Source organism: Podarcis vaucheri, assembly GCF_965113315.1.
Source record: "Podarcis vaucheri genome assembly, chromosome: 2".
NCBI classification, from domain to species: domain Eukaryota; kingdom Metazoa; phylum Chordata; class Lepidosauria; order Squamata; family Lacertidae; genus Podarcis; species Podarcis vaucheri.
Window position 1 is genome coordinate 46,534,696 of NC_138760.1, and position 24,409 is coordinate 46,559,104.

At 46.2% G+C, this 24,409-nt stretch overlaps 1 protein-coding gene across 2 annotated transcripts; it reads right to left on the reverse strand.

Moving 5' to 3' along the window:
• Window positions 1–1,127: 1,127 nt before the first annotated feature.
• On the reverse strand, window positions 1,128–23,988 carry ELAC2 (elaC ribonuclease Z 2). 2 transcript variants are annotated; one of them, XM_082213181.1, is made up of 24 exons: window positions 23,688–23,988; window positions 22,684–22,734; window positions 22,525–22,595; window positions 22,235–22,299; window positions 21,511–21,568; window positions 21,083–21,151; window positions 20,074–20,226; window positions 18,332–18,390; window positions 17,033–17,091; window positions 16,874–16,946; window positions 16,291–16,403; window positions 14,779–14,877; window positions 13,909–14,047; window positions 13,732–13,817; window positions 12,448–12,557; window positions 11,398–11,494; window positions 9,405–9,543; window positions 8,283–8,321; window positions 8,016–8,125; window positions 6,949–7,048; window positions 6,261–6,381; window positions 6,039–6,117; window positions 3,107–3,251; window positions 1,128–2,189 (listed from the first exon to the last, which is right to left on the reverse strand). In XM_082213181.1, exons 1-24 carry the CDS (start codon window positions 23,915–23,917, stop codon window positions 1,947–1,949), a joined length of 2,508 nt encoding a protein of 835 aa, XP_082069307.1. In that variant the 5' UTR covers window positions 23,918–23,988; the 3' UTR covers window positions 1,128–1,946. The 2 variants fall into 2 exon arrangements, with proteins under 2 accessions (XP_082069307.1, XP_082069306.1); XM_082213180.1 differs by having other exon boundaries at window positions 13,732–13,820.
• Between the last annotated feature and the right edge of the window lie 421 nt (window positions 23,989–24,409).

A 24,409-nucleotide genomic window follows, 5' to 3' on the forward strand; every position in this document is an offset into this window, starting at 1 on the left:
CGCTTACTGTGTATGCTCATTGTGCCAGTTTCTCAATTCACATTTTCCTTTTATTGCTTTTGCTCTTTCACCCATGTATCGTACCCATTATGACAGGCACCCCCAAACTCAGCCCTCCAGATGTTTTTGGGATTACAACTCCCATCATCCCTAGCTAACAGGACCAGTGGTCAGGGATGGTGGGAACTGTAGTCCCAAAACATCTGGAGGGCCGAGTTTGGGGGTTGCCTGCATTATGATGTGCATAGCATGTTGTAGTTTGTTGTAGTCTTTTAGACAAGCACCTTTAGTAAAAATTTTATGCTTAAAAAAAAGGAGGAATATTGTACAGTGGTACCTCTGGTTAAGTACTTAATTCGTTAATTCGTTCCGGAGGTCTGTTCTTAACCTGAAGCACCACTTTAGCTAATGGGGCCTCCTGCTGCCGCCGCGCCGGAGCATGATTTCTGTTCTCATCCTGAAGAAACGTTCTTAACCTGAAGCACTATTTCTGGGTTAGCGGAGTCTGTAACCTGAAGCGTATGTAACCTGAAGCATATGTAACCTGAGGTACCACTGTATCTGTAAAGGGCAAAAGCAACCAATGAGGGAAGGTTGGGGGGGTAAAGTAAGGGAGGACATGGTAAAGGGTACAAAATTATGCACAGTGTGGAAGAGTGGACAGAAATAAGTTTCTCCCTAATAATCCTAGAACCAGGAATCATCCACTGAAGCTGCATGGTAGGAGATTCAGGACAGACAGAAGGAAGCAATTCTTCACACAATGCAGTTAAACTGCGGCCATTGCACCTGGAAGATGTGGTGCTGACCACCAACAGATTTGTAAAGGGAATTAGACAAATTCATGGCGAATAAACCTACAAATAGTTGCTATTTCCAGGATCAGCACCAGCATGTCTCCGCATACCAGTTACAGGTGAACGTTGAGTGGGAGATGGCTATTGCTCTTATGTCATATGTGGATTTGGATGCTGGGCAATATGGGCTTTTGGTCTAACCCACCAGAGCTTTTCTTCTGACATGTTTACTCCAAAATGAATCAAAAAGGCAAGTTTGCAAGTTACAATAGTTCTACTTCCAAAACCTTGTCATCCAGGACAACATGCGCACACACACATGTACACAGGTAATTAGTAAATATGATTTACTGGTTCCCTTAATTTAAAAAAATACAAGGAAGAATGACCCACAGCATCAACGCTGCAAATACCAAAGTGGTGGTGAGTTCTGCAAGATGTATCCTAGGTATCTTGCATTACTGCTGCAAGCATGCATAGCGGCAACACATCACATCACATCCTCTTCCATAGTGAGGTATTTCCCCACTAAAAATGATAAATATTTAGGAAGTCGCAAAATAGAGAGAATCACCCCGTATTCCAGAGGTCCTATCCCCATTTGTTAAAATATCCTGATTTCCCTTTGTCTAAATCGGTGGTTGCCAAACTCCCCTGCTTCCACAGACAACTTGAAAATTGCTGAGGGTCTTGGTGGACCACTTAGTGATTTTTCTGCCTGTTGTAGCAATTGTAACACACTGTGCTAGACGATGAATGTTTTTTACTGCATTTTTAGAGACGCACCACAGATTATCTGAATGAAGCTCCATGGACCACAAGTTAGGAACCCTGTCATTTGCTGCTATCTGCTTCGAAGTTTATAAAAAAGGAAAAATAAAATATTTCTAGCAAACAATCAGACAAGCCATTAGACTAGATCTGCACGCTGTAGCCAGGAAGCACATTCTGCCAGCTGTGCTAGTCTTGTGTCCAGCAGGAATTGCACCTGTAGAAGCAGCACAGGTAATTTACCAGAGGCCAACCAAGTTTGGCTAAGCTCAAGTGTGCAGCTGCCTTCCAGAATCTTCCGTGCTGTGCATACCACATGTCATGCATAAGTCACTCTCCCTGTCAGAAAGGCACAAAAGCAGCTGTCTGCTGCTGTGCTCAGCTGAGAGTTTTTAGCTTTTTGTTTGGCGCTCCGTGAGAATCCTCGGTGTGTTCCAATTTCATTTTGGCTGGTGCCTTGTTCTCAACAACAGTCCGGGCCTCAGAAGCTTTAATTGCCTCTTGGAGAAGACGCAGCTCCCGTTTCTCCCTCCGCTCTTCCATCTCCCCAATCTCATCTGCGAACAAGGCTTTCAGCGGCAGGATCAGTTTTGGAATAGCAGCAAAATCGCCAAAACGCACCTGGTGATGAAGGCAAATATTAGAGCAGCAGGAATTATGCAGTACTGTACAGTGGTACCTCCAGTTAAGTACTTAATTCGTTCCGGAGGTCCGTACTTAACCTGAAACTGTTCTTAACCTGAAGCACCACTTTAGCTAATGGGGCCTCCTGCTGCCGCCGCACCGCCAGAGCACGATTTCTGTTCTTGTCCTGAAGCAAAGTTCTTAACCTGAAGCACTATTTCTGGGTTAGCGGAGTCTGTAACCTGAAGAGTATGCAACCTGAAGCGTATGTAACCCGAGGTACCACTGTATCTCCCACTCACCCACAGCCAATAATAAACCAGGAATAGCTAACCTGTGGCCCTCCAGCTGTTGTTGGACTACAACTCCCATCATCCTGGATTACTGGCCATGCTGGCTGGGGCAGATGGGAACTGGGAGTCCAACAAACATCTGGTGGGCTACAGATTTTCTGTCCCTGCTATAAACTACTGTAATAGAGGAGATATGTGCATAGCATTCTCTTGGTTGTGGACAAAAATGAGTTCCTTTTCCCAACCCTCAACTCTCCTTGACCTGTGTAGGGCACACGAAAGGAAGGTTCAGTGCAAGCCAGCACAGTGCTGGACTACTGCAGTCTCTGGAGCCCCAACATACTTTTCTAATGTAAGTAAGTTGGGATCCCCAGCAAAGACCACCCAACAAAAGCTGACATATGACTGGTGAATGCTAGGAGCCAGCCCAAGGTGGGTTTGATAAAGGAAGGTTAAACAAGCATCTCCGATCCCACTTGCTCTTGTTCTGTATGGTCCGCCCTCTTTGCAGATGCTAAAAGCCTGATTTAGTAAACATTTTCAAGGGAGAGAAAAACTTCTCTCAAATTAGCTGAAAATTTGGAGCTCTCTTATACCTCAAAGCTCAAGTTCTTCACTCACCTGCATGTGATCGAATGCAATTCCAACTTTCTCACTGAAATCCTCACTGAAGAGAGGGATTTTGGCATAGCGCTGGCTGAAGTGATTGAGCATGATGAAGTCTGCATTCATCTTCATCCCAACTCCAATTGCTTGGGAGGTAGTACTATAGAAAGGAAGAACCGTAAAACAAAGGGCTATACAATATGAATTGCAAAAGGCTCCCCTCAGGTATCATAATAGCCAATACCCAGCATAAAATAAAATACTAGGAGGAGTGGAAAACATATTATAACACTGCAGGAACAATATTTTATGAGCCAAAGCTTCCTACACAGTTTAATTCTTTCAGTTGCTATTATATATAACAAGCAAGCAGAAACACCCATGTCAACATGAAATGAAATGAGTTTGGATCTTAGTAGTCCATAGCGTCCCTCCTGAGTTATGCTCTGGAACAGACTGTCATTTCATATTGTTTGGCTTCAATCTGTGGACATCCTGCCAAAATGCCAAAGCTACCGTATTTTTCGCTCTATAACACGCACCTGACCATAACACGCACATCGTTTTTAGAGGAGGAAAACAAGGGAAAAAATATTCTGAATGAAACAGTGGACGCATCATTTTTGTGCTTCATGCTGTGGCCACAGACATGTGATCTGATGGTGAATTTGGGGTGACCCAATGCAAAAATCCTGAGAATCCCTGTGGATCCATGCTTTGTAACCACGTTTCTGCACCATTGCAGCCGCAGGCAACAGTGGGTGCGTGATTTTTTTTGGGGGGGGGGCAGGCTGTAGCCATGGACATGCTATGTGCTCTGATGGTGAATTTTGGCTGACCCAATGCAAAGATCCTGAGGATCCATGTGGACCCATACTTTTTAACCACGTTTTTGCACCATTGCAGCCCCAGGCAACAGTGGGTGCGTGATTTTTTTTGGGGGGGGACAGGCTGTAGTCATGGACATGCTATGTGCTCTGATGGGGAATTTTGGCTGACCCAATGCAAAGATCCTGAGGATCCATGTGGATCCATGCTTTGTAACCATGTTTTTGCACCATTGCAGCCCCAGGCAACAGTGGGTGCGTGATTTTTTTTTTGGGGGGGGGGGACAGGCTGTAGCCATGGACATGCTATGTGCTCTGATGGTGAATTTTGGCTGACCCAATGCAAAGATCCTGAGGATCCATGTGGATCCATGCTTTGTAACCACGTTTTTGCACCATTGCAGCCCCAGGCAACAGTGGGTGCGTGATTTTTTTTTGGGGGGGGACAGGCTGTAGCCATGGACATGCTATGTGCTCTGATGGTGAATTTTGGCTGACCCAATGCAAAGATCCTGAGGATCCATGTGGATCCATGCTTTGTAACCACGTTTTTGCACCATTGCAGCCCCAGGCAACAGTGGGTGCGTGATTTTTTTGGGGGGGGACAGGCTGTAGTCATGGACATGCTATGTGCTCTGATGGGGAATTTTGGCTGACCCAATGCAAAGATCCTGAGGATCCATGTGGATCCATGCTTTGTAACCATGTTTTTGCACCATTGCAGCCCCAGGCAACAGTGGGTGCGTGATTTTTTTTTTTGGGGGGGGGACAGGCTGTAGCCATGGACATGCTATGTGCTCTGATGGTGAATTTTGGCTGACCCAATGCAAAGATCCTGAGGATCCATGTGGATCCATGCTTTGTAACCACGTTTTTGCACCATTGCAGCCCCAGGCAACAGTGGGTGCGTGATTTTTTTTGGGGGGGGGACAGGCTGTAGCCATGGACATGCTATGTGCTCTGATGGTGAATTTTGGCTGACCCAATGCAAAGATCCTGAGGATCCATGTGGATCCATGCTTTGTAACCACGTTTTTGCACCATTGCAGCCCCAGGCAACAGTGGGTGCGTGATTTTTTTTGGGGGGGGGGCAGGCTGTAGCCATGGACATGCTGTGTGCTCTGATGGTGAATTTGGGGTGACCCAATGCAAAGATCCTGAGGATCCATGTGGATCCATGCTTTGTAACCACATTTTAAGTGGGGAGGGAAGGAAAAACACAGAAGGCTAAGAATGCAGGAGAGGGCTATAACGTGAGGAAAGGAAGGCAAAAGTTCCCCCCCACCCACCCACACAAGCCAGCCAGCGTGTGCGCTCTCTCTCTCTCTCTCTCCCTCTTTAAATGGAAGAAAGCATATTTGAATGCTGTGTGTCCCCAAAAACAAAAAGCAGGAAGTCAAATCAGAATTTTAAGCCGAACCTGTAATCTCTCTTCCCTTCACAAACATTGTTCCTCCGGAGCAGGGAGAGGATAGAAGGACGGACGCTCTGCTTTCCCCTCTACTTGCCTGGAGGGGAGGGGCTTCCCCTGCTCTTTGTTCCGTTTGAGCAAACACAGTAACGAAACAGAGAGGGCGGGCAGTAAGACCCTGAGGCAGAATGCAGGAAAGCTGCCACTTCCTCTCTTCAGGCTTCCCTTCTCCCTGAAGCGCGGTTTGATTTTTGCCTCATTTTTTGGCTCCAGGGACCACACATTCGCTCCATAACACGCACAGACATTTCCCCTTCCTTTTTAGGAGAAAAAATCTGCGTGTTATAGAGCGAAAAATACGGTAATTCTGCTAGAGATTGGGAAAAGCTGTAACTTTTCACTGCAATTATTTGCTTTCCCAGTAGAAAGCTGTATTATTTCAAAGCACATAACCCTATCATTCACCCTTTTTTAAACATTTAAGATAAAAACAAGATAGGTCCAGACCTAAATAAAGCCTGACCCACAGAAGTGCCGAAGGCAGAAACAGCCAGTTGGTATCTGCACCAATCTTACACAACTACTAGAGGAACACAAGGTGCCTCTACACATTTCCCATTACTACTTCAATTCAAGGAAGTACTGCCTTTTCATTTCATTTATGCCACTCTAAGAAAATGCCAGTACCACTCCCCCTTCTATAATTTACCTGTGCGTCTTCTCTATAGCTTCCTCTTCTAACCCATCTTCCAGTGTAGCTTCATGTATCAACAGAGAAGCATTTTTCCCTGTAAAAATGATTTGTCACATTTTAGGGGGAAGGGGGAGAAGGAAAATAATTAAACAAAGAGATATTTGGCTTTCCACACAGCATTGCCAACAATTATCAGATAATCTAGGACCATTGGGAAAAAAACCCAAAATCACTTACCCATTTCGACTAAAGCATCACATGGCATAGTGTCACCAGAATACACTATTTTCCACCCAGATTTGTGAACCATGGAACAAGCAAAGGCATTCTTACAGTGTCGGACCTCACATGTCTGAAACTGAAAAGCACAACATGCTGGTCACTGGGATTCTCCTGTAGAGGAAAGAGCTTGGTTCCCTCACTGGAGGTCAATAAGACAAGGTAAAGTAATCAATCACATTTACTTGTATGTACAAAGTAGCATCCCCAATGCAGAAGTCACTACAAGGATTCAAACGCAATACAAGCATAGATACGATGTAAAAATCATCAAACCCACCCCTTCATTATGTTAGTTTAACACAGCTAAAAAGCATCATTTAGCAACACTAACCAATTAGCAGCTGACACCTTTTGACACGTGCAATTTGTCCACTTTGTTGCTACCCTAATTTTACAGCAACAGCTATTCAGTAGTGCTTAATCTGCAATTCTCTTTGAAGCTTCTACAGCATTATTTGTTTGTTGCATTCCCCAGGCTGTCTTATCTTTAGTCCCTATTCAATCACACAAATTGTGGCCATGTTTCTTTCAAGCTGGCTGTTTCTAAGAGAAGACAATTTAGCTAAACAATTTAACTCTTGCACTCTCTACACTCCCACAGGAGCTTTCTTTCTACCCCCATCCCACCACGAACCTGCCTTACCTTTGCAAAGTCGTATATCTCCAGAAGCAAGCTAATGAAAGCCTTTGTTTTAGGTTTAAATACATCACAATCTTCTATTAAGAACCGTGCAGGAATCAAGCTGCAAGGGGGGGTGAAAGACGCAATATGATTATGCCAAGATTTTCCCCTCCACCCCACAATTACCAAAAGAATAAGAACAGCAGTACCACCTAGTGCAGTCAAGGGGCAGCAATTAACCTCTTGAAATAGTACACTCCCCCATCTGCCTTCATAATCCCCTATTTGCCACTTGCTCCCAGATTTTGTGATGACTGGAATCAGATGATGGTCAGGGACAGGGGGGTTGAATCTGGCTTTCTTCAGGGATCAACAGTGTGAACAATTATCTGATTGACAGATAGGCATTAGTTTGGGGAAATGGCCTTGTGGCCTTTCCCATTCCTGTGCTACGGACAAAAATCACTCATCACAGAGTATGCAGTGCTCTCTGGAATATGTAATATATGGTTCTTATTGGCCAACACAAGAGAGAAACAGAGCAAGTGATCAGACTAAAAAAAAAAATCCAAGCTTTAAGGCTGCTTGCTAGTGGGGCAGAAACACCAAGGAAATCCCGTCTCAATAAGCCTGCAAAGAGTTCATCATCTTCACCCTCATGGGTAAGAAAAGATGGGAAGCGTGCATTAATATGGATTGAAGTAAATACATCTTAGCCTATAAGTAAGCATGAACTGCTAGACAATCTGGACCAGCAATAGATCCTTCAAAATGGACACAAGCATCTGCTATTAAACTAGCAACTATGACGGTCTTGAAGGTTTGGATGAATACTTCAACCCAAACTTGACCTCTATCTAAAAACATTTCCCACTTTAAGAAAGCTTAAAAACAGACTCCTTCAGAGGCAGGACAGTGAGACACAGCAAAGGACAGCAAAAAAAGCAAAACAAAAAACACATTTCTGCAGCTGCACACCACGAATTGGGGTAAAGCATGGCAGCAGCTGCATCTGAGAGTAGAAGCAGTGCATCTAAGGGCCCTGCAGTGTTCCATAGCAAAGCAAGACACCTGGTGTATCTACTCACTTGATGTGCCTCAAGATTTCTTGGCAATGGTCATGGTACTGGTGCAGCCATGTCATGATCAATGTGGGTGCAATCAGCAACAGCGGGCTGGAGGGCTGACCCAGGGTCATCTGAGGTAAGAGAGAAGCAAAGGTCGGAGATGTTGCAAGGCTAAGTAAATAGGAAGCATGCATCAGATCAGATACAAGGAAAGGACTGACTCTGTTAATGTGTCAGTGCTGCCACCCTCACAAAGTTGACCTCTAGCTTTAAGGCTGACATACTTACAAACGCTCGATGTCTCTGCAACAATATATTCAACAAGCCCTAGGAGAGAGGAGAGTCCCATTGTAAATAAGACATCTGGCTGTACACTTGTCCATAAGCAACAAAAACTGAAATGAAGTAAAGTGGTACCTCTACTTACGGACACAATCCGTTCCGGGGTGCTGCTTGCACCCCAAAAAGGCCGTAAGTAGAGCGTCGCTTCTGCGCATGACGCAATAGAGCGCTCCTGTGCATGAGCGGTTCTGCACGTGCGGCAAAACCCAGAAGTATACACTTCCGGGTTTGCCGCGTTCACAACCCGAAAATCCGCAACATGGACATAACGCAACTAGAGGTACGACTGTACTACACCAATCTACAGTGGTACCTCAGGATGCGAACGGGATCTGTTCCAGAGCCCCGCTCGCATCCTGAAGCGAATGTAACTGTGTCTGCGTGTCTGCACGTGCCACATTTCTGCACATGCGTGTGACGTCATTTTGACGGTCTGCGCATGCACACGCGGAAATCTCTGGAAGTAACACACTCCGTTACTTCCAGGTCGCCGTGGAGCACAACCCAAAAATGCCTAACCCAAAGCGTATTCATCCCAAGGTATGACTGTATTTGCTTTAGGGGGTGGTGGTGGGGACTACTGCTTGAAAAATAAAAGGAATGTTGCCGTGTAATGTACTTCCAAATATGTGGAGACTGCGCACAGGAAAGATAAAGTAGCTTTGCCCAATTTTAAATGTCAGGTAAGGGTTTTTTTAAAATAAATATAAAAAATAACAATAATAATTGAAGTGCGCTTATCACTGCAAATTGTTCTAACTTACTACACCTCAAGACAAGGATTTGCTTTCAAACATTTATTTTATGGAAAGAAAAAGGTCCCTGCAGCATTTCAAAAATGTCAACAAATTGGGTTAGCTGCTCAGCCACACAGTATCATCGTAACTTCATAATGATTTGTCACCAAGAAAGAATTAGCTACACCAAGCCACCTTTTTAAAGGTTGATAGAAAAAATGAAGGTGCAGAGGAGGACATAGGGTAAAAACTAGACACTTCCCCTAAGGACATTAACATATAGTGGGGGGGGGGAAGAATGCTATAGTGCCCATCCCTATACAATACTCACTGTATGATGGTCAGCATGTATATGAGACACAAACACAGCTGCAATGTTACACAGGATTCGATCAATTTCATCTCCATAATGACGGCAAAGCTGGCCAAATGTTCCTTCACCACAATCCAGAAGCAGAGACTGGGTAGGGCTAGCAAGAGAGTGAGTGCAGGTTTGTACCACATCTACTAGCATCAGTATATTGAGATATCTGCCCAGCACCCAAGGAAACAAAGGCCAGCAAAAGCTTCTGATGCAGACAGGATACAGCATCCCATGATACAACTTCAGGGATAAGGGCAAGGACAGTGGTTCCCAATTAGCTAAGTACTGCCCCGTTTTTCAGAAGCCAAGCCATGGACCCCCTACTTTTGAAAATTTTGATATCTCTATAGTAGTTCTTATGTGAACAGTGCCACAGACCCCCTGGGTGGGTTACATGGACCACATGGGAACCACTGAACTAAGGTATCAAGTGAGGAGATGTTGCTGCATGTTCTGGCACCATCCGATTACGTGGTACCTCTAGATACGAAAGGGATCTGTTCCAGAGCCCCGTTCACATCTAGAAGTAAACGTAACTAGCGATGGCATGTCTGTGCACGTCAGTGGCGTAGCGTGGGTTCTCAGCACCCAGGGCAAGGCAAGTAATTTGCGCCCCCTAACCCGTGGATTTTAGCACTCAAGTCTCTTCCGCGCCCCCCCAGATGTTGCGCCAGGTGCGGCAGCCCCACCTGCACCCCCCACGCTACGCCACTGCTCCCACCACAAGTCTTCAGGACAGCCATCCGAAGGCTGGCGCAGGGAGAAGGTCTCTCCGCCCCACCGCCAGGCTTCGGAGCAGCCTTCCGAAGGCTGGCGGCGGGAGGAGGTCTCTCCGCCCCACCGCCAGGCTTCGGAGGAGCATTCCGAAGGCTGGCGGTGGGGCGGAGAGACCTCCTCCCGCCGCCAGGCTTCGGAGCAGGCTTCCGAAGCCTGGCAGTGGGGCGGAGAGCCCTCCTCCCGCCGCCAGCCTTCGGAGCATCCTTCCGAAGCCTGGCGGCGGGAGGAGGTCTCTCCGCCCCACCGCCAGGCTTCGGAGCAGCCTTCCGAAGGCTGGTGGCGGGAGGTGGTCTCTCCCGCCTTGGAGAGGTTCCCGCTTCCTCGAGGGGGGCCGGCCAAATGCGCCCCCCAAAATGTTGCGCCCGGTGCGGCCGGCACCCCTGGCACCCCCCACGCTACGCCACTGGTGCACATCGCTTTTTACAGCTTCTGTGCATGCGCGTGATGTCATTTTGAGCGTCTGCGCATGCGCAAGCGGCGAAACCGGAAGTAACGCACTCCGTTACTTCCGGGTTTCCTAGGAGTGCAACTCGAACGCACTTAACATGAAGCATATTCAACCCAAGGTATGACTGTAGTAGGAAAGGGCTTTCTCCATTGTTGTGCCTAGGCTGCCCTTGGGACATCCATCTGGCCCACTCCTTCCTCATGACTTTTCCATCGTCAACTCAAGACTTTGTTTCAGCAGGCCTTTGGCTTGGCCAGGCCTGACTTTATGCCTATCTCATGCGTCTGTCTTTGTTCCGTTTTTCCAGTTTCTCCTTTTTTTAGGTTTGTGATGGAAGCTGCTTGAGCATTTCAATTTGACACAGAAAGGCAGGGTTCTAAACTGATATAATAAAAGTTTCACACGTGCAGCTTGCTCAAAATGCAACAAGCAGCATGTGCTACAGCACGAAGATAAAAGAGGAGACTTAGAATAAGCAATTGCTCGTCACATACTAAGGAGCCATCTTCAAAAAGCATCATCGCTTGAGTGAAAAGTCTCAGGTTAACTTCAGAGAAGAAATGTAGGCCTATAGGTGTGATTGCTGGATACTGCTTGATGGCTACAACAGCTGGGAACAAAGTTAAAAAGCGTTTGGGGTTTTTTAGCCCTCGCCACTTGGGACTGGGTGTTATTTGTCAACGATTCCTTATAAGAGAACCTGCCTCCACAGGACACTCATGTGTTTGTACCTACCTAAGGTTTATCAGTGTAGAGCTAACGTTCCGGATTTTCATTGGGACTGCAGAGCCTGTTCCTAAGAAAACAACTTCTGGGTAGGAGCCAGCGGTTCCTAGAAACAGACAGAAAAGAACATGAATCCTGCAGACTCCTGTACTGCGACAGCTTACAATAATTTTATTATTTATACCCCCACCCATCTGGCTGGGTTTCTACCTCTACTTCACCTAGAAAACAAAGCACAGCCCTCCGGAAGGAACAAGAAGTTAAACCCCAACAGTGTTAGAAGGACTGGATTCTGGCCATTTTCAGGTCAAGTGAAATAACTTTCTAGTGAATAAACGGTGTGATTTTTAATGTTTTTAAACTTTCCCATTAAACTTTCTCTTTCAACTGGAAAACACAGCCCTAAAAACATAATGGCAACTGATATGCTGCACAGCAAATAGTGAGAAGTGGAGGTGTCCACTCTACACCCCACTAGCTGCAGCCCAGCCCAGCACACATTACACCTTAAGCAAAGTTACACTGTTTCCTGGCAAATGCCTGTTGCGGTACAACCAAGCACCGTATCCCCCAACCTTGCTCAATTATTAATTCTGAAGTTTTATCCTCCGCCTTTTCATTTAAATGTTTCTCGAAATGGCTTACGGCAGGCTGTAATTAGACAAAATGAAATCCCACTCAGACACACAATCTAGCAGTCCCCTGACTGTTGGCTGTGGTCATTTGCTGCTAACTAAGCAGTAGACACTTTACAAGCACAACTCAACAAACAGGATCAAGAAGAAAAACTTAGAAAGGGGGCCCGGCAGGAGGCAGGAAGAAAACATTCCTTATTGCAGATGTTCTCAAGAGATGTAAACATTAAAGAAAATCAAGGAAGTAGGAATATTATGTCTAACATCCCTTCAAAGACAATGGCCAACTTTTCAGACATTGTCTTTAAATAGTTCTTATTTGTTGCTGCCTTTAGCCTCCAAAACACACCAGGAAAAAGAAGGTTGTATCACCCTCCGCCGAGCTTTCTCATTAGCCCTTTCCAAGCACAGGCAACCTATTCACCTGATGAGGCTGGTAAGCTCTCTTTGCACTTCTGCACACAGTCCTGGAAGTGAGGGAGTTCCAAGGCTTCAGCTACAAACTCAGCAGGATTACAAGCAAGAACAGCCTCCCTGAAAAAACAGAAAGTCAAAAGTGGAGCAGGGGAGGGGGAAAGAGAAAAATAACAGCCATTAATTTCCCAATCAAAGTACCGAATTACTTCTCCCAAGCATCCCGATTGCTCTTTCCATTCAGTAAAATTTACCAGCACCAAGAAAGCATTTTTATCTTCCACCTGCAAACCCCAGGTGCTCTGGACCAAATCCCTTGGAAGTCCACTCACCAGACGAGCATCAGCTTAAACCAAAGGAGCCCTTTGCAAGCTGCCCACCCTTCAAAGCTCCTTGTCTCCCTCGTCTCAACCAGCCTACCTCACAAAGCTTTATTCCCCATTGCTACTGAAACCACTGTCTGAGTTAACAAGTAGCACTGGGGGCAGAAATAGACATTAGACAACATGGAGTTGCCACTTGCCTCTAACCTCACACCAGGGGGAAACCCATGAATTATGTACTACAACTCCCATCAGCTTCTGTTGGTCATGCTGGCTGGGGCTGATGGGAATTGGGAGTCCACACTACCTGGCACCACATTGGCTACTCCTGCTCTGGTTTAATATTAGACCAACACACCATTCCACCCCTAGAAGTCAATGATTTGGGAAGGACAGGGTAACTTCCTGCACAATAGTGTTATGTCATGCACTGTGTCAAAACTTTTTTTTTTACTGACTTTAATATTAAAATTAACTAGGCCTTATTTGGAATAGGGCAGAAAAAGAAATGGAAAGGCAGTAGCTCCATGGCTCTCATAGTATCTACTTCTACAAAAGCGAAGAAAGGCAGGATTGTTATTTTAGTATTTAAATATTTAGGGGAGGGGGGGAAATCACAGGATTATTTTAAAAAAAACAACTAAGCAGTGTACATAAAATAATTACAGTGGGATCTCGGTTTACGAACAGTCCTGTTTACAAACTATTCGGTTTACGAACTCCGCAAAACTGGAAGTAGCGTTCCAGTTTGTGAACTTTACCTCAGTCTATGAACGGAAGCTGAACGGTGGAAGGGCACCGGCGGCGGAAGGCCTCATTAGGGAAAGCATGCCTCAGTTTAAGAACAGATTTGGTTTAAGAACAGACTTCAGGAAAGGATTAAGTTTCTAAACTGAGGTACCACTGTATCTGAAAGTAATTTTGAGGGCCTTATGTCCCTATCCAAGGACAAGTTGTAAGTGCTCACCAACCTCTGCCATTCTGGTTTGGGCCTCAGCTGGTACTTGAGGAGGCACTCTCCGCGTGTGACAGGTACATCGAACGTGGCCTCTTCTTCCTGCTGGGCAGACGGGAAAATATAAAAAACTGTGCTACCAAAACAGTTGTGCAAAAGAAAGGCACACTCTGAAATCAAGCAGAAACTTCACCTTGCTATTGTAGCAGGTAAGCAATGGGAAGATCTCTGGGTGGATGAGGTTGAGCTGGGTCTGAATCTTGTGGCTGCGGAGTTGGTGCACCGAACGGCAATTCTCGTTGAGTATCAGGTGCTGAGTACTGGCTCCAAATCTGGTGGGATAAGAAAAACCAAACACACGGCTCTAGCGGGTCAAACTTGAGGTTACTATTAGAATTTGTAAATGAGGAGGGCTGTTTTGAGTAGAATTGTGCCTTCTTGGTAGAGTCCTTCAATGTTCTGCACACTACCACAGGTCAGATTACTTACAATGTATTCACCTTGTCAGGTCTTGCTCCTTACTGTGTTCCCAGCCTGAACACTGTTTCCCTAGGTTTAGCCCTGCTAGGATACTTGACCTGTCTCTCAGGCTACAAGGACAGGGTTTGTTTATCTTGCCTCCCAGATAATTTTTTAATTTTATTTCCCTGCAAGTTGTGTTACTGAATACACACAAAAGAACAGCACAAATCACATCAGCAAGAAAGAAACCAAACTGGGGAAAGGAGTGCCTAAGAATATGACAGGCTTTGCTTGCAGACAGGAGTTGCAGCTAATTCACAGAATTTTTATCCAGGTAAGATTTGCAAGAGGAGCAGATTTAAGCAGGGAACCTTGAAAACTGATATACTGTAGAGACTTTAAAACCACGAGCGAAGTGGTTCCTTGGACTTAGAAGGCAGTTTATCTTCCACAATTTAAGCCCAGTTATGTGCCAGCTGAGAGGAACGTAGCCGGCATGTGCACCAGCATCTAGGAGGTGGAGCTGCCCCACATGTTCAGTACCCATGGGAACATCTGAACAGGGCTACAGACAGTATATAATTCCAGCCAACACACATACCTTTCTAGCCACTGCTTATACCGGCTGTCCTTCAGAATACGTTCTGGAGTTATATGAACGACTAAAGCCACAGGAGTCTCCTGTTTTCCTTCTTGATACCTGCAAACAAAACGAACAGTTAAAAGCAGTGGTTCTAGCATGTGGGGGCAGATCAACCAACTCACATGGAGCTCACAGGGCAGGGGGTGGAGGTGAAGCTCCAGGGAGGGAGGGGTGGGCTCCCAAGGTAGATGATAACTTCTTATAAAGAGCAGACCTGCTGGATCAGGTAAAAGGATCCTCTAGTTCAGCATCCTGCTCTCACAGTGGACAAGCAGGTGCATCATCAGGTAAACACCGCTGGCCGTAGGCCCTTATGACAGGGTTTCTGGGAATGGCTGCATTGTTAGTGCCATATCACGCCAGTGTGATTTGGGAAGATGGGAGTTACCGTTTTGCTCTTCTGTTTTCCCGTATATGACTTCAGAACGCAAGCAGAGAGATCTAATGTCAATATGAGATTACCCTCCCACTCTACAGACAACTGTATGCACATGACTGCACGCAATCATCTCCAAAAACATTGGTGGGGCAGATGGCTGGGTAGCAGCCCAGAAGGCAGAATAACTTTAAAGCGTGCACACACAAAACTGGGAATTCAAGTAATTAAAGAGGCACCAATAGAAAGCATCAGCTGCAACATTTCTGCAACATTTCCTCTAGGATCAGCAACATGGGGAGCAAAGTGAATACAGTGGTACCTCGGGTTACAGACGCTTCAGGTTACAGACTCCACTAACCCAGAAATAGTACCTCGGGTTAAGAACTTTGCTTCAGGATGAGAACAGAAATCATGCAGCAGTGGCGGTGGGAGGCCCCATTAGCTAAAGTGGTGCTTCAGGTTAAGAACAGTTTCAGGTTAAGAATGGACCCCCAGAACAAATTAAGTCCTTAACCCAAGGTACCACTGTACTTGACGCAAGCCCAGTGGAAGTTTTTGACAAGTTTCTTCAAAGTGGATCAACTACTTCTGGTCAGACAGTAGAATACTTTCATACCACTTCCAAGATGGCCAAACACAGAAGGGGCCATGGAAGCCACGGGCATCTGTGCGAAGTGCAGTAAGCCCTTAGTTGAATAGCTATTATCGGTAGCCACGGTGTCAGAGCAGAAGAGCGATGCTCGCAGGGAAATATCCTTCAGACACCTCAGAACAGTGTGCCTAGGCTGTTCCACTCTTACAAGTCCATCTGGGCAGAACCACTGGCTATCTAGAACAGTACTAGTGATCTCCTAGCAGTTCCATATTGCCAGTTCCCACAGAGCATTGGTTTCTAGCCAGTTGCCCACTATTTTGTTCATGTGCACTGCATCTTTCCATCCTACACACAAAAATTACTTCTTGCTAGATCTCTTGCAAGTCACACGACAGCTTCAATATGTTGTTGGCAGGAAATGCCAACGGCACAGAAAGGCACCCCCCCCACCCCACATACTGAATATGAAGGTAGACATGCACATTCTTAACCATACCTTCGCAGTGTGTCGTTTTCACAGACTGCATCTATAAAACCTTCATGAGGACACTCCACTATTATGAAAACTGCTCCTGGGTCTGTAGGTGTGCAAATTTCTTCAGCCAAGATCTGGAACAATCACACATCTCAGTATACGCTATTTAACATGTACGAACAACACAAAATTCAAGGACTATGTATTTGGTGTCCCAAGCTGACAATTTGAAAGCTACACCTAAAGAGTCAAGAGATTGGCATGAAGCAATTCTTGTCATCTATGCAAATACTTCACAGGAAGTATTGGCTTCGAAAAGTCAGTCACTTGAATCCACCATGGTGAAAAGATCCAATGCTTCCCTCCACCTCTAGCCATTTCATGACATTTCTGGCGTTATAAGAACAAATCAATCCACCCATAACCAGTGTAGCTTCATGTGCTAATCAGAGATCACCAGCGATAAAAGACAGAATGTTTTAGGCTGTGCTCCCTTCAGCCAAACAACAAGTACACAAGTGCAGTTACATCCAAAAGGCAGCAACTCACAACAAGAAGCAGGGTCAGACCACGCAGGTGAAAGAATTTGTCCTAAGAGCCATACCTCTCTGCCTTCAAATGTGATGTTCTCTCCATCTTTCACGGCTGCTATGATGGGAGCAATTGCTGCAGTGCCCCTAAAAATAAATTATAAAAAGTTAGTCAACTTAATCAGAGGGATTAATATGTGGGGGGAAACTCATAGAAGCCTTTCTGTACTTACACAGGTAAGCCAAGCTCCTTTGCTTTCATCACCAAGAAGTTCCCTTTCTTTGGATGGAGCTGAAGTTAAACAAAGCACATTTAGTCACAAGTTGTTACATCAGAAAACTCCCTTCAAGACATCTACCTACAAATTGATATTAAAATACAAGGGAATGAGAAAAAGAGACTTGTCTGACATGCCCCCAGGCAGAAACTGGAGGGGTGGAAAGACTCGTTTGGAATGAAGTCAACATCTGGAGTGAGGTGTATCAAAAAATACTGAATCCTCCAACAGGCAGCCAGCATCATAAGAAAGCAACCTAAAGCTGTAATCCTAAAAAAACTTACTAGGGAGTAACACCACTGACCACAGTGGGACTTGCTTCCAAGCAGGCAGGCATAGACTTGTGCTGCATGTGTTTTAATAACCACAACTTTGAGGCATTTCACAGTCAAAATTATCCCTAGTCAATGTGAAACATTTCCAAGGAAGCCAATCAAATATATGTTGTTTGGGGGGGGAGGGGTGTGTCTTGCACACGTATAATAAATCCTGGTGCAATACAATCGTAAGAATATCTATTAAGAACTGTACTTAAGCCTGCAATCTTAAACATTCCTCAATTTTCCATAAGCAGGAAAAGTGAGAAAAGCAAATGACCACTTACTCAGATAGGCCCCCTCGTAATAGCAAAGCACCAGGCTAGTATTCAGCCTCAACTGTTCTCCACTTCTGAGCTATTAAAGCTGTGACATGAAGTCTTTATCCAGGAAGTCCCAAGTTCCTGGGAAGCATCATTCTGTACAAAGGTGATGAATCTGCAATGCCACTTATGGTGCCCCCTCCCTTAAATCTTCCCCCATTTGAAATAAGGTCCTAATGTTCAGGAAGCGGGAGTAAGTGCTTCTTGTGATGGCACACTGCCAGAGGAAGAAAAGGCACCTTTGCAGGGTAAACAGAGGGCTTTCTATCCCAATCTGACACCAAACTCAGAAGAGAGATTATTCTCTTTCTACCTGCGCTGGCATGGGGAGTAAAGACAGTGTGTGTGCTTGCACATATGTGCACATGTGCCCGAAGGTGTTAGTGGCAAGAGTGTTCTGTACATGCAAGTGTGGGCTGTATATGTGTTCTATGTGCAGCCAGTGTTTGCATGTGAGTGTGTGTGCTTAAGAAACTTAGACCACACTGCTGGCATGTGGCCCTCAAAGGGTTAGCCAAACATCAGTACCACAAAAGGTTAGCTACCCTTGCTGTACATAGAAGCCAGATGTAAAATAGCCATTGAGGCACCTTATTATTCAGGGCAACTCTTACCTTACAAACAAATGCAACGACAAGTGATGGGTCCCTCTGACCGATACGCCAGCTACCATCTTAAATGCAAAAACAGAAACTCTGTGTTTAAGATTCAAGTAGTTTGCACAGCTTTAAAATAATGCACGTAAATTCTCTGCCAAAATTAACAAGCTAGCATGCCTTGACCATGGGCCATAGCTCAGTGGTAGAGCAACTGCTTTGCTTGCAGAAGGTCCCACGTTCAGAAGGTCCCCTGCATCTCCAAATAGAACTGGGGGAGACTCCCTATCTAAAGACCTGGAAAGCTGCTGCCAGTCAAGTGTAGACAGTAGTGTGAGGATACCCAGAGCTTTCAGGGTTAACAGCTCAAAGCTGCTGTACGAGAGTTTTACTGCATGGCTGAGATTCCTTCCACACAGGCACACCGCTGCGGAAGATTCTCTGCTGTAGCCAGGAGAAGCAGGTTGGCGTAGTGGAAGCGGACTGGATGCCACAACAGTCCTGCAGTTCGCAGCCTTGACGGACTCTCAACGGAACAAGTAGCGAGGTAGATGGACCATTGGTCTGACTCGGTACAAGGCAACGTCCTGTGACCCCATGATATTCAGCTGACATGGTCCCCAATACAGTGGTACCTCTGGTTAAGAACTTAATTCGTTCTGGAGGTCCATTCTTAACCTGAAACTCTTCTTAACCTGAAGCACCACTTTAGCTAATGGGGCCTCCCGCTGCCGCCGCACTGCCATCGTGCAATTTCTGTTCTCATCCTGAAGTAAAGTTCTTAACCTGAGGTACTACTTCCGGGTTAGCAGAGTCTGTAACCTGAAGCATTTGTAACCCGAAGCGTTTGTAACCCGAGGTACCACTGTACTGAAAAGCCCAGCTATCTACCCGCCCTTGGAGAACCCGAGGCCCAGCTGCTGCCCCAGGCTTTTCTATTTATGTTGGAGGGGGCAGACACAACATCAACGTTGTCCACTCTTCTCCAATCTGGTGCCAGGTTATGGACTACAACTCCCATCATCCCAGCCAGCATGGCCAATGGTCAGGGATAATAGGGCTTGTAGCCCAAAACATCTGGAAGACTTCATAATGAGAAAGGTTGTTGCAGTGTACAATTTGATGTAAAGCTCCCCAATGATCCTTCCAGCTCAAAACAGGAATAATAAAATCAAATAAATAATTAAACTCCAGACAGAAACACCTTAACCTAATTTAATATTAGTTATACCAGAAACAATATTTTGCTTTACCCTCTGCTACCATGCAGCTTGGGACGAGGGTGACGCTGTGGGTTAAACCACAGAGCCTAGGACTTGCCAATCAGAAGGTCGGCGGTTTGAATCCCCGCGACGGGGTGAGCTCCCGTTGCTCGGTCCCTGCTCCTGCCAACCTAGCAGTTCGAAAGCACGTCAAAGTGCAAGTAGATAAATAGGTACCGCTCCGGCGGGAAGGTAAACGGCGTTTCCATGTGCTGCTCTAGTTCGCCAGAAGCGGCTTAGTCATACTGGCTACATGACCCAGAAGCTGTATGGCGGCTCCCTCGGCCAATAAAGCGAGATGAGCGCCACAACCCCAGAGTCGGTCACGACTGGACCTAATGGTCAGGGGTCCCTTTACCTTTACCTTTACTATGCAGCTTAAACTTAGTACTGGACTTAGTACTCCTAATTTCCAGGAAGCCCTCCTTCAATATATCTGTAACTAACTGGTGGGTCCTGACACATTCTTGGAACCAATGAGTAGCAAGGCTTCCTCACCCATTTTCTCAGGGGATTCTTTACTCCTGCCACCCTGCACAGACTGCTGCTCCACAGAGGGAGATTCCCGTCCTGCGAGGCGCTTTTGTTCAGCCTCACCAGCTGGTGACTCAGGCCTTGGACGTAGCCTTTGGTCAACTTCTGGCTTTTTGCCTGTTCCAGAAAAATGAGGAGAGGGGTTAAATTAGTGCACATGCGCGCGCACACACACACACACACACACATACACACACCCTTCTACTCCAGGGACACTGTTTAAACTGGAAATAAGGACATATTCAACTGTTTTCATGTATCACTCTGAATATCTTTATGTGGAAAGTTGATACACAACTTGTTAGCTGCTGCAAAGTATCATCAGCCAAAGCTCACTGCTACATCCCAAAGTATCTGGATACTCACCATTTCAATGGGGATATTATAGGGAAAACACAAGGGTAGAATACAGGACAGGACCTACATCAGGCAAAGAATTAACTGCTAGAGGACATTTTTGTGGGTCAGTCTTTACAATTAGGGAGTAAATAGTCCCTGTTAAGACATAATGGTGAAGATTCAACTGACTGGTCCTCTTAGCAGTGCCTGCACAAGGACTTCTGCTACTGCAAAGGGGCTTCCTCCCTCCAAAAAAGAACTGGCTCAGGGGTGCTGGGAGAACCCCCAGAACAGCACATGGGTGGAGGAGATAACTGCATTAGGCAAAAAGAAATGTTTGTGCTGTCAGAGCAATCTCCTTAGTACTACACTAAAACCTCCTCAGCATTCTGTGTGGCCTGGGTAGATCTGTCTCAGTCATGTCTACCCTTTGCAAGGAAGTGTGGAGATGAATGAAATAAATCATACAGCACTCCATATGTTATGGAAGCCATTAAGCAGCAGGAAAGTAACGTTATAGAATGAAATGAAAAGTGCAAAGTAAAATCCCACATAACCCAAACCAGAGCCCCAAGGCCGTTCTCAGCTCATGTTCATTCCTTCTTTACTGTTAAAATTATGACACTGTACTCACCTACCAGGGGAACCTGATATACTGTCATTGTCTCATCCTGATATTCCGGATCAGAATGGGGCCGTACAGCTAGTAACAAAACAGAAAAAAATACTATTCAATGTGATGATACTGTTAGTGCACATTCTTTCTACGAATAAGAGAATATCAGTAAGATTATAAGATTATTTCAAAGTTGGATAAAATATGCCCAAATCAATAACTATGGAACACAAATCCTATCCAGACTTCAGCTGGCTCCTTGCTAGATGCCTCTGAAGAAGATGGTGAGGTCAACAACATGAAGGAAGTTGCTGCAGGGGAATTCAGCATCAAAGACAACAGCAAAGATGTGGAGCAGGCTTCGGCTCTAGCTAGACAAGTCTTCCATCCAATCAGACTGCAGCAATTATGTATTTTAAGCACACACACAAACCTGCAGTACCTACCTATATCTATTCCTTTTAATGGACCAGAAAATACTTTGATTGCTTCCAAGTAGTTTTGCTGGAATATATACCGGGGGGGGGGGGGTAGAAGGGAGTGGAGGGCAGGGAGGGGAGAGGAAGAGAGAGAGAGAATGTCAAAATTACAGCATTGCACAGGTTTTTTTCTAGCAAGACAATAGCATGGATTATTCTTATGTTTCCTATTTAACCATATGCACCCCACGCTGCACACACAGCTTCTAGCAGTTCAAGGAATGTAACTTATACAAGTGGAGAAGGGCAGATGGCAAAACTCAGACTAGAATCAACTTAGTTCAAGTTGCAGGTGTTAGGAAGGAAGCCTTATTTCCTGAAAGTAAGGAGTAAGTTTTAAGTTCTCAAGTTTGCCCTCCTGACAGTACATACAGTACTACAAAAGCTTAAAGCTGCAATCCTATACAGATATATTTGGGGGGAAATCACACTGAACACAATGGGACATACTTCTGAGTCAACATATACAAAATTGCACTATTATACAACCTCAGGGCTCTTACAAACCTTGTTGTTCCCTGTCGCAGAGCACAGCTCTCAGGTGGGATGTGTTTGAGCCCACCATCACCCCTGACAACCAGGTGACCGCAGGGGTGCATTAGTTCAAACAGTTTATCCAAGAATACTGTAATGGCAATAAGGGATGATGAAGGGTCTCACAGGCAAGCACTGTAGGAACAGCATCACTCACCAGCTGTGGTGGCCCAGAAAGCACACACTTTGGAACCCCTGTTTCTTTTAAGGTAAGAATCATTCCTGGAAGAGAGAGCAAGAGCTAGTTTTCACGAAGAAACTGCAAAAGACCCTTGAATGTTTTAAAACCCAAATAAGTCTTCCTACTTCTACTACAGCACTAGATTACTAATTTACTTTTCAGAACTACTTGCAGCCTAACCATCTATAACATCAGCATTATCCTTCTACTGAAGAGCTCAAAACAGCCAAATTAAAACACAGAATCTATTACCTAGTTGAACTCACCTGACAAGCCACCAACATTTGCCCAGTTCATTCTGGTGATGAAGATATTGTCTAAGCGAGCCACTTTTAACCTGTGGCGAAGACAAGAATTAGAATAATTTGCCTGCTAGGATTCTGGCCACCTGTGCAACCAACCTCAATCCCAATTATTATACTTACTTGTGTTCTTGCATAAGGCGCTGCACTCCTTCCCCACAATTAAAAAGATACCTGAAATGTAATATTTTAGTTTAATAAATTTTCAGATTTATGAAAGCAACAACAAATCTAAAACACCCAGGACTGGCCCAAGAGGTGAAGTATGAGACAGCTCTCCCTCCCCAGTTCACATACAGTAGCCAACTGATTGGCAGCTGAATCTAACCATGGTGATGAGGCAGCAGATCAGTTTAGAGCAGGGTAGGCAACCTACGGCCAGGGGCCAGATGCGGCCCAATCGCCTTCTCAATCTGACCCGCGGATGGTCCAGGAATCAGTGTGTTTTTACATGAGTAGAATGTATGCTTTTATTTAAAATGCATCTCTGGGTTATTTGTAGGGCATAGGAATGCGTTCATTTCTCTCTCTCCAAAATACAGTCCGGCCCACCACATTGTCTGAGGGACAGTGGACCGTGGCTGGAAAAGGTTGCTGACCCCTGGTATAGAGGACCCAGGACAGGCTGCATGGTAGCAGGGGGAGCTCAGAGCAAACAAAACGGGGACTACTGCTCCCCCACAGCATGAGCTGTCACCGAACTCAGGCTAATGAAAGGGCCAGCCGTCAAGATGGCCTAATTGCACCTTGTATCCAAGGCAAAGCCTCGTGAACTGGGTGCGTCTACCTCTGACACGCATCATATGCGGCAGGCTGGAGGGGCGCTGCGTGTGCCCTGGCCGTCTTGCCTGCTCCACAGCTATGCAACTGGGCATGGCCACAACTGCCAGTCCTAATGCAGAGGACGTTGGGGAGAGGGCCCAGGTGTGCTGCCTGGTGGGCCACCTGCACTAACTGCGCCGAGATCGACAGAAAAGGAAACGTCATTTAAGGAGGAAGCTGCGCTGGAAAGAACAACCGCGATGGACGAAGAGAAGCGTCGCTCCTCTTCCATGAACTAAAAACCGGGACGAAGGGAAGGATGCGCTTTATTTAGGGGCGGCTCAAGGCCTCGGGACACCACTAACCGGTTATACTCGGAGAACACATAGAGCGCGGCTCCCGCATCCCGCGTCCCGGCCGCCGCCACTTGCAAGAAGACGGTCCTGGGCCCCGAGGGCTGGAAGGGCCCCGTGGCTCCCTGGCGCTTCTCTCGCGAGCGCAGGTGCCGCAGCGAGTCCTTCGGCGGGCGCTGGCGACGGAAGGCGCCGCCCCCGGACATGGCTCTGGCCGTCACCCGCAGGAGACCCCGCCACATCCAGCCACCACGCTCCGCCGCTGCTCGGGAAACGCAGCCAACTGACTGCTAGCTCCACTCCACTCCGCCGCCCAGCGCATGCTGCCCAGACTCCCCGCCCACTTGGCCGCTCGCGGGCCAATCCCGACCTCGGCCCCCGCTCGCGAGCGTCGTTCTAACTCCCAGCAGCCAATAGCCAGAAAGAGAACCTCGCACCATGTGAGGCAGCCCGGCCAGTAGGAAACTAACTGCAACCCGATTTCCTCGTTTCATGTGACGGAGCCTTGGCCATAGAGACTTCGTATATCCTGACAGACAAGAAACCATCGAGATGATTGGATTTTGCTCCTAGTCGCTGGCGCAACACCGCGATCCTTATTGCGTTTCCGGTCTGCATTGTAACTATTTCCGCTCTAACTTCCGGGGTGCACATTGCATCCTGCGCGCATTGAGAATTATGGCCAATGGGGTGTTTGGTATAAAGCCGGAAACTGTAGCAGTCTAATAATTTTC

Excerpts from the sequence above, each read along its gene's own strand:
- ELAC2 (XM_082213180.1), bottom strand. The coding sequence starts at position 23,917 with ATGTGGCGGGGTCTCCTGCGGGTGACGGCCAGAGCCATGTCCGGGGGC. Across the intron at positions 8,126-8,282 it reads TGCAGAGACATCGAGCGTTT|ATGACCCTGGGTCAGCCCTC; the intron begins GTAAGTATGTCA and ends CTCTTACCTCAG. Across the intron at positions 3,252-6,038 it reads GCTATAGAGAAGACGCACAG|TACTACCTCCCAAGCAATTG; the intron begins GTAAATTATAGA and ends TCCTTTCTATAG.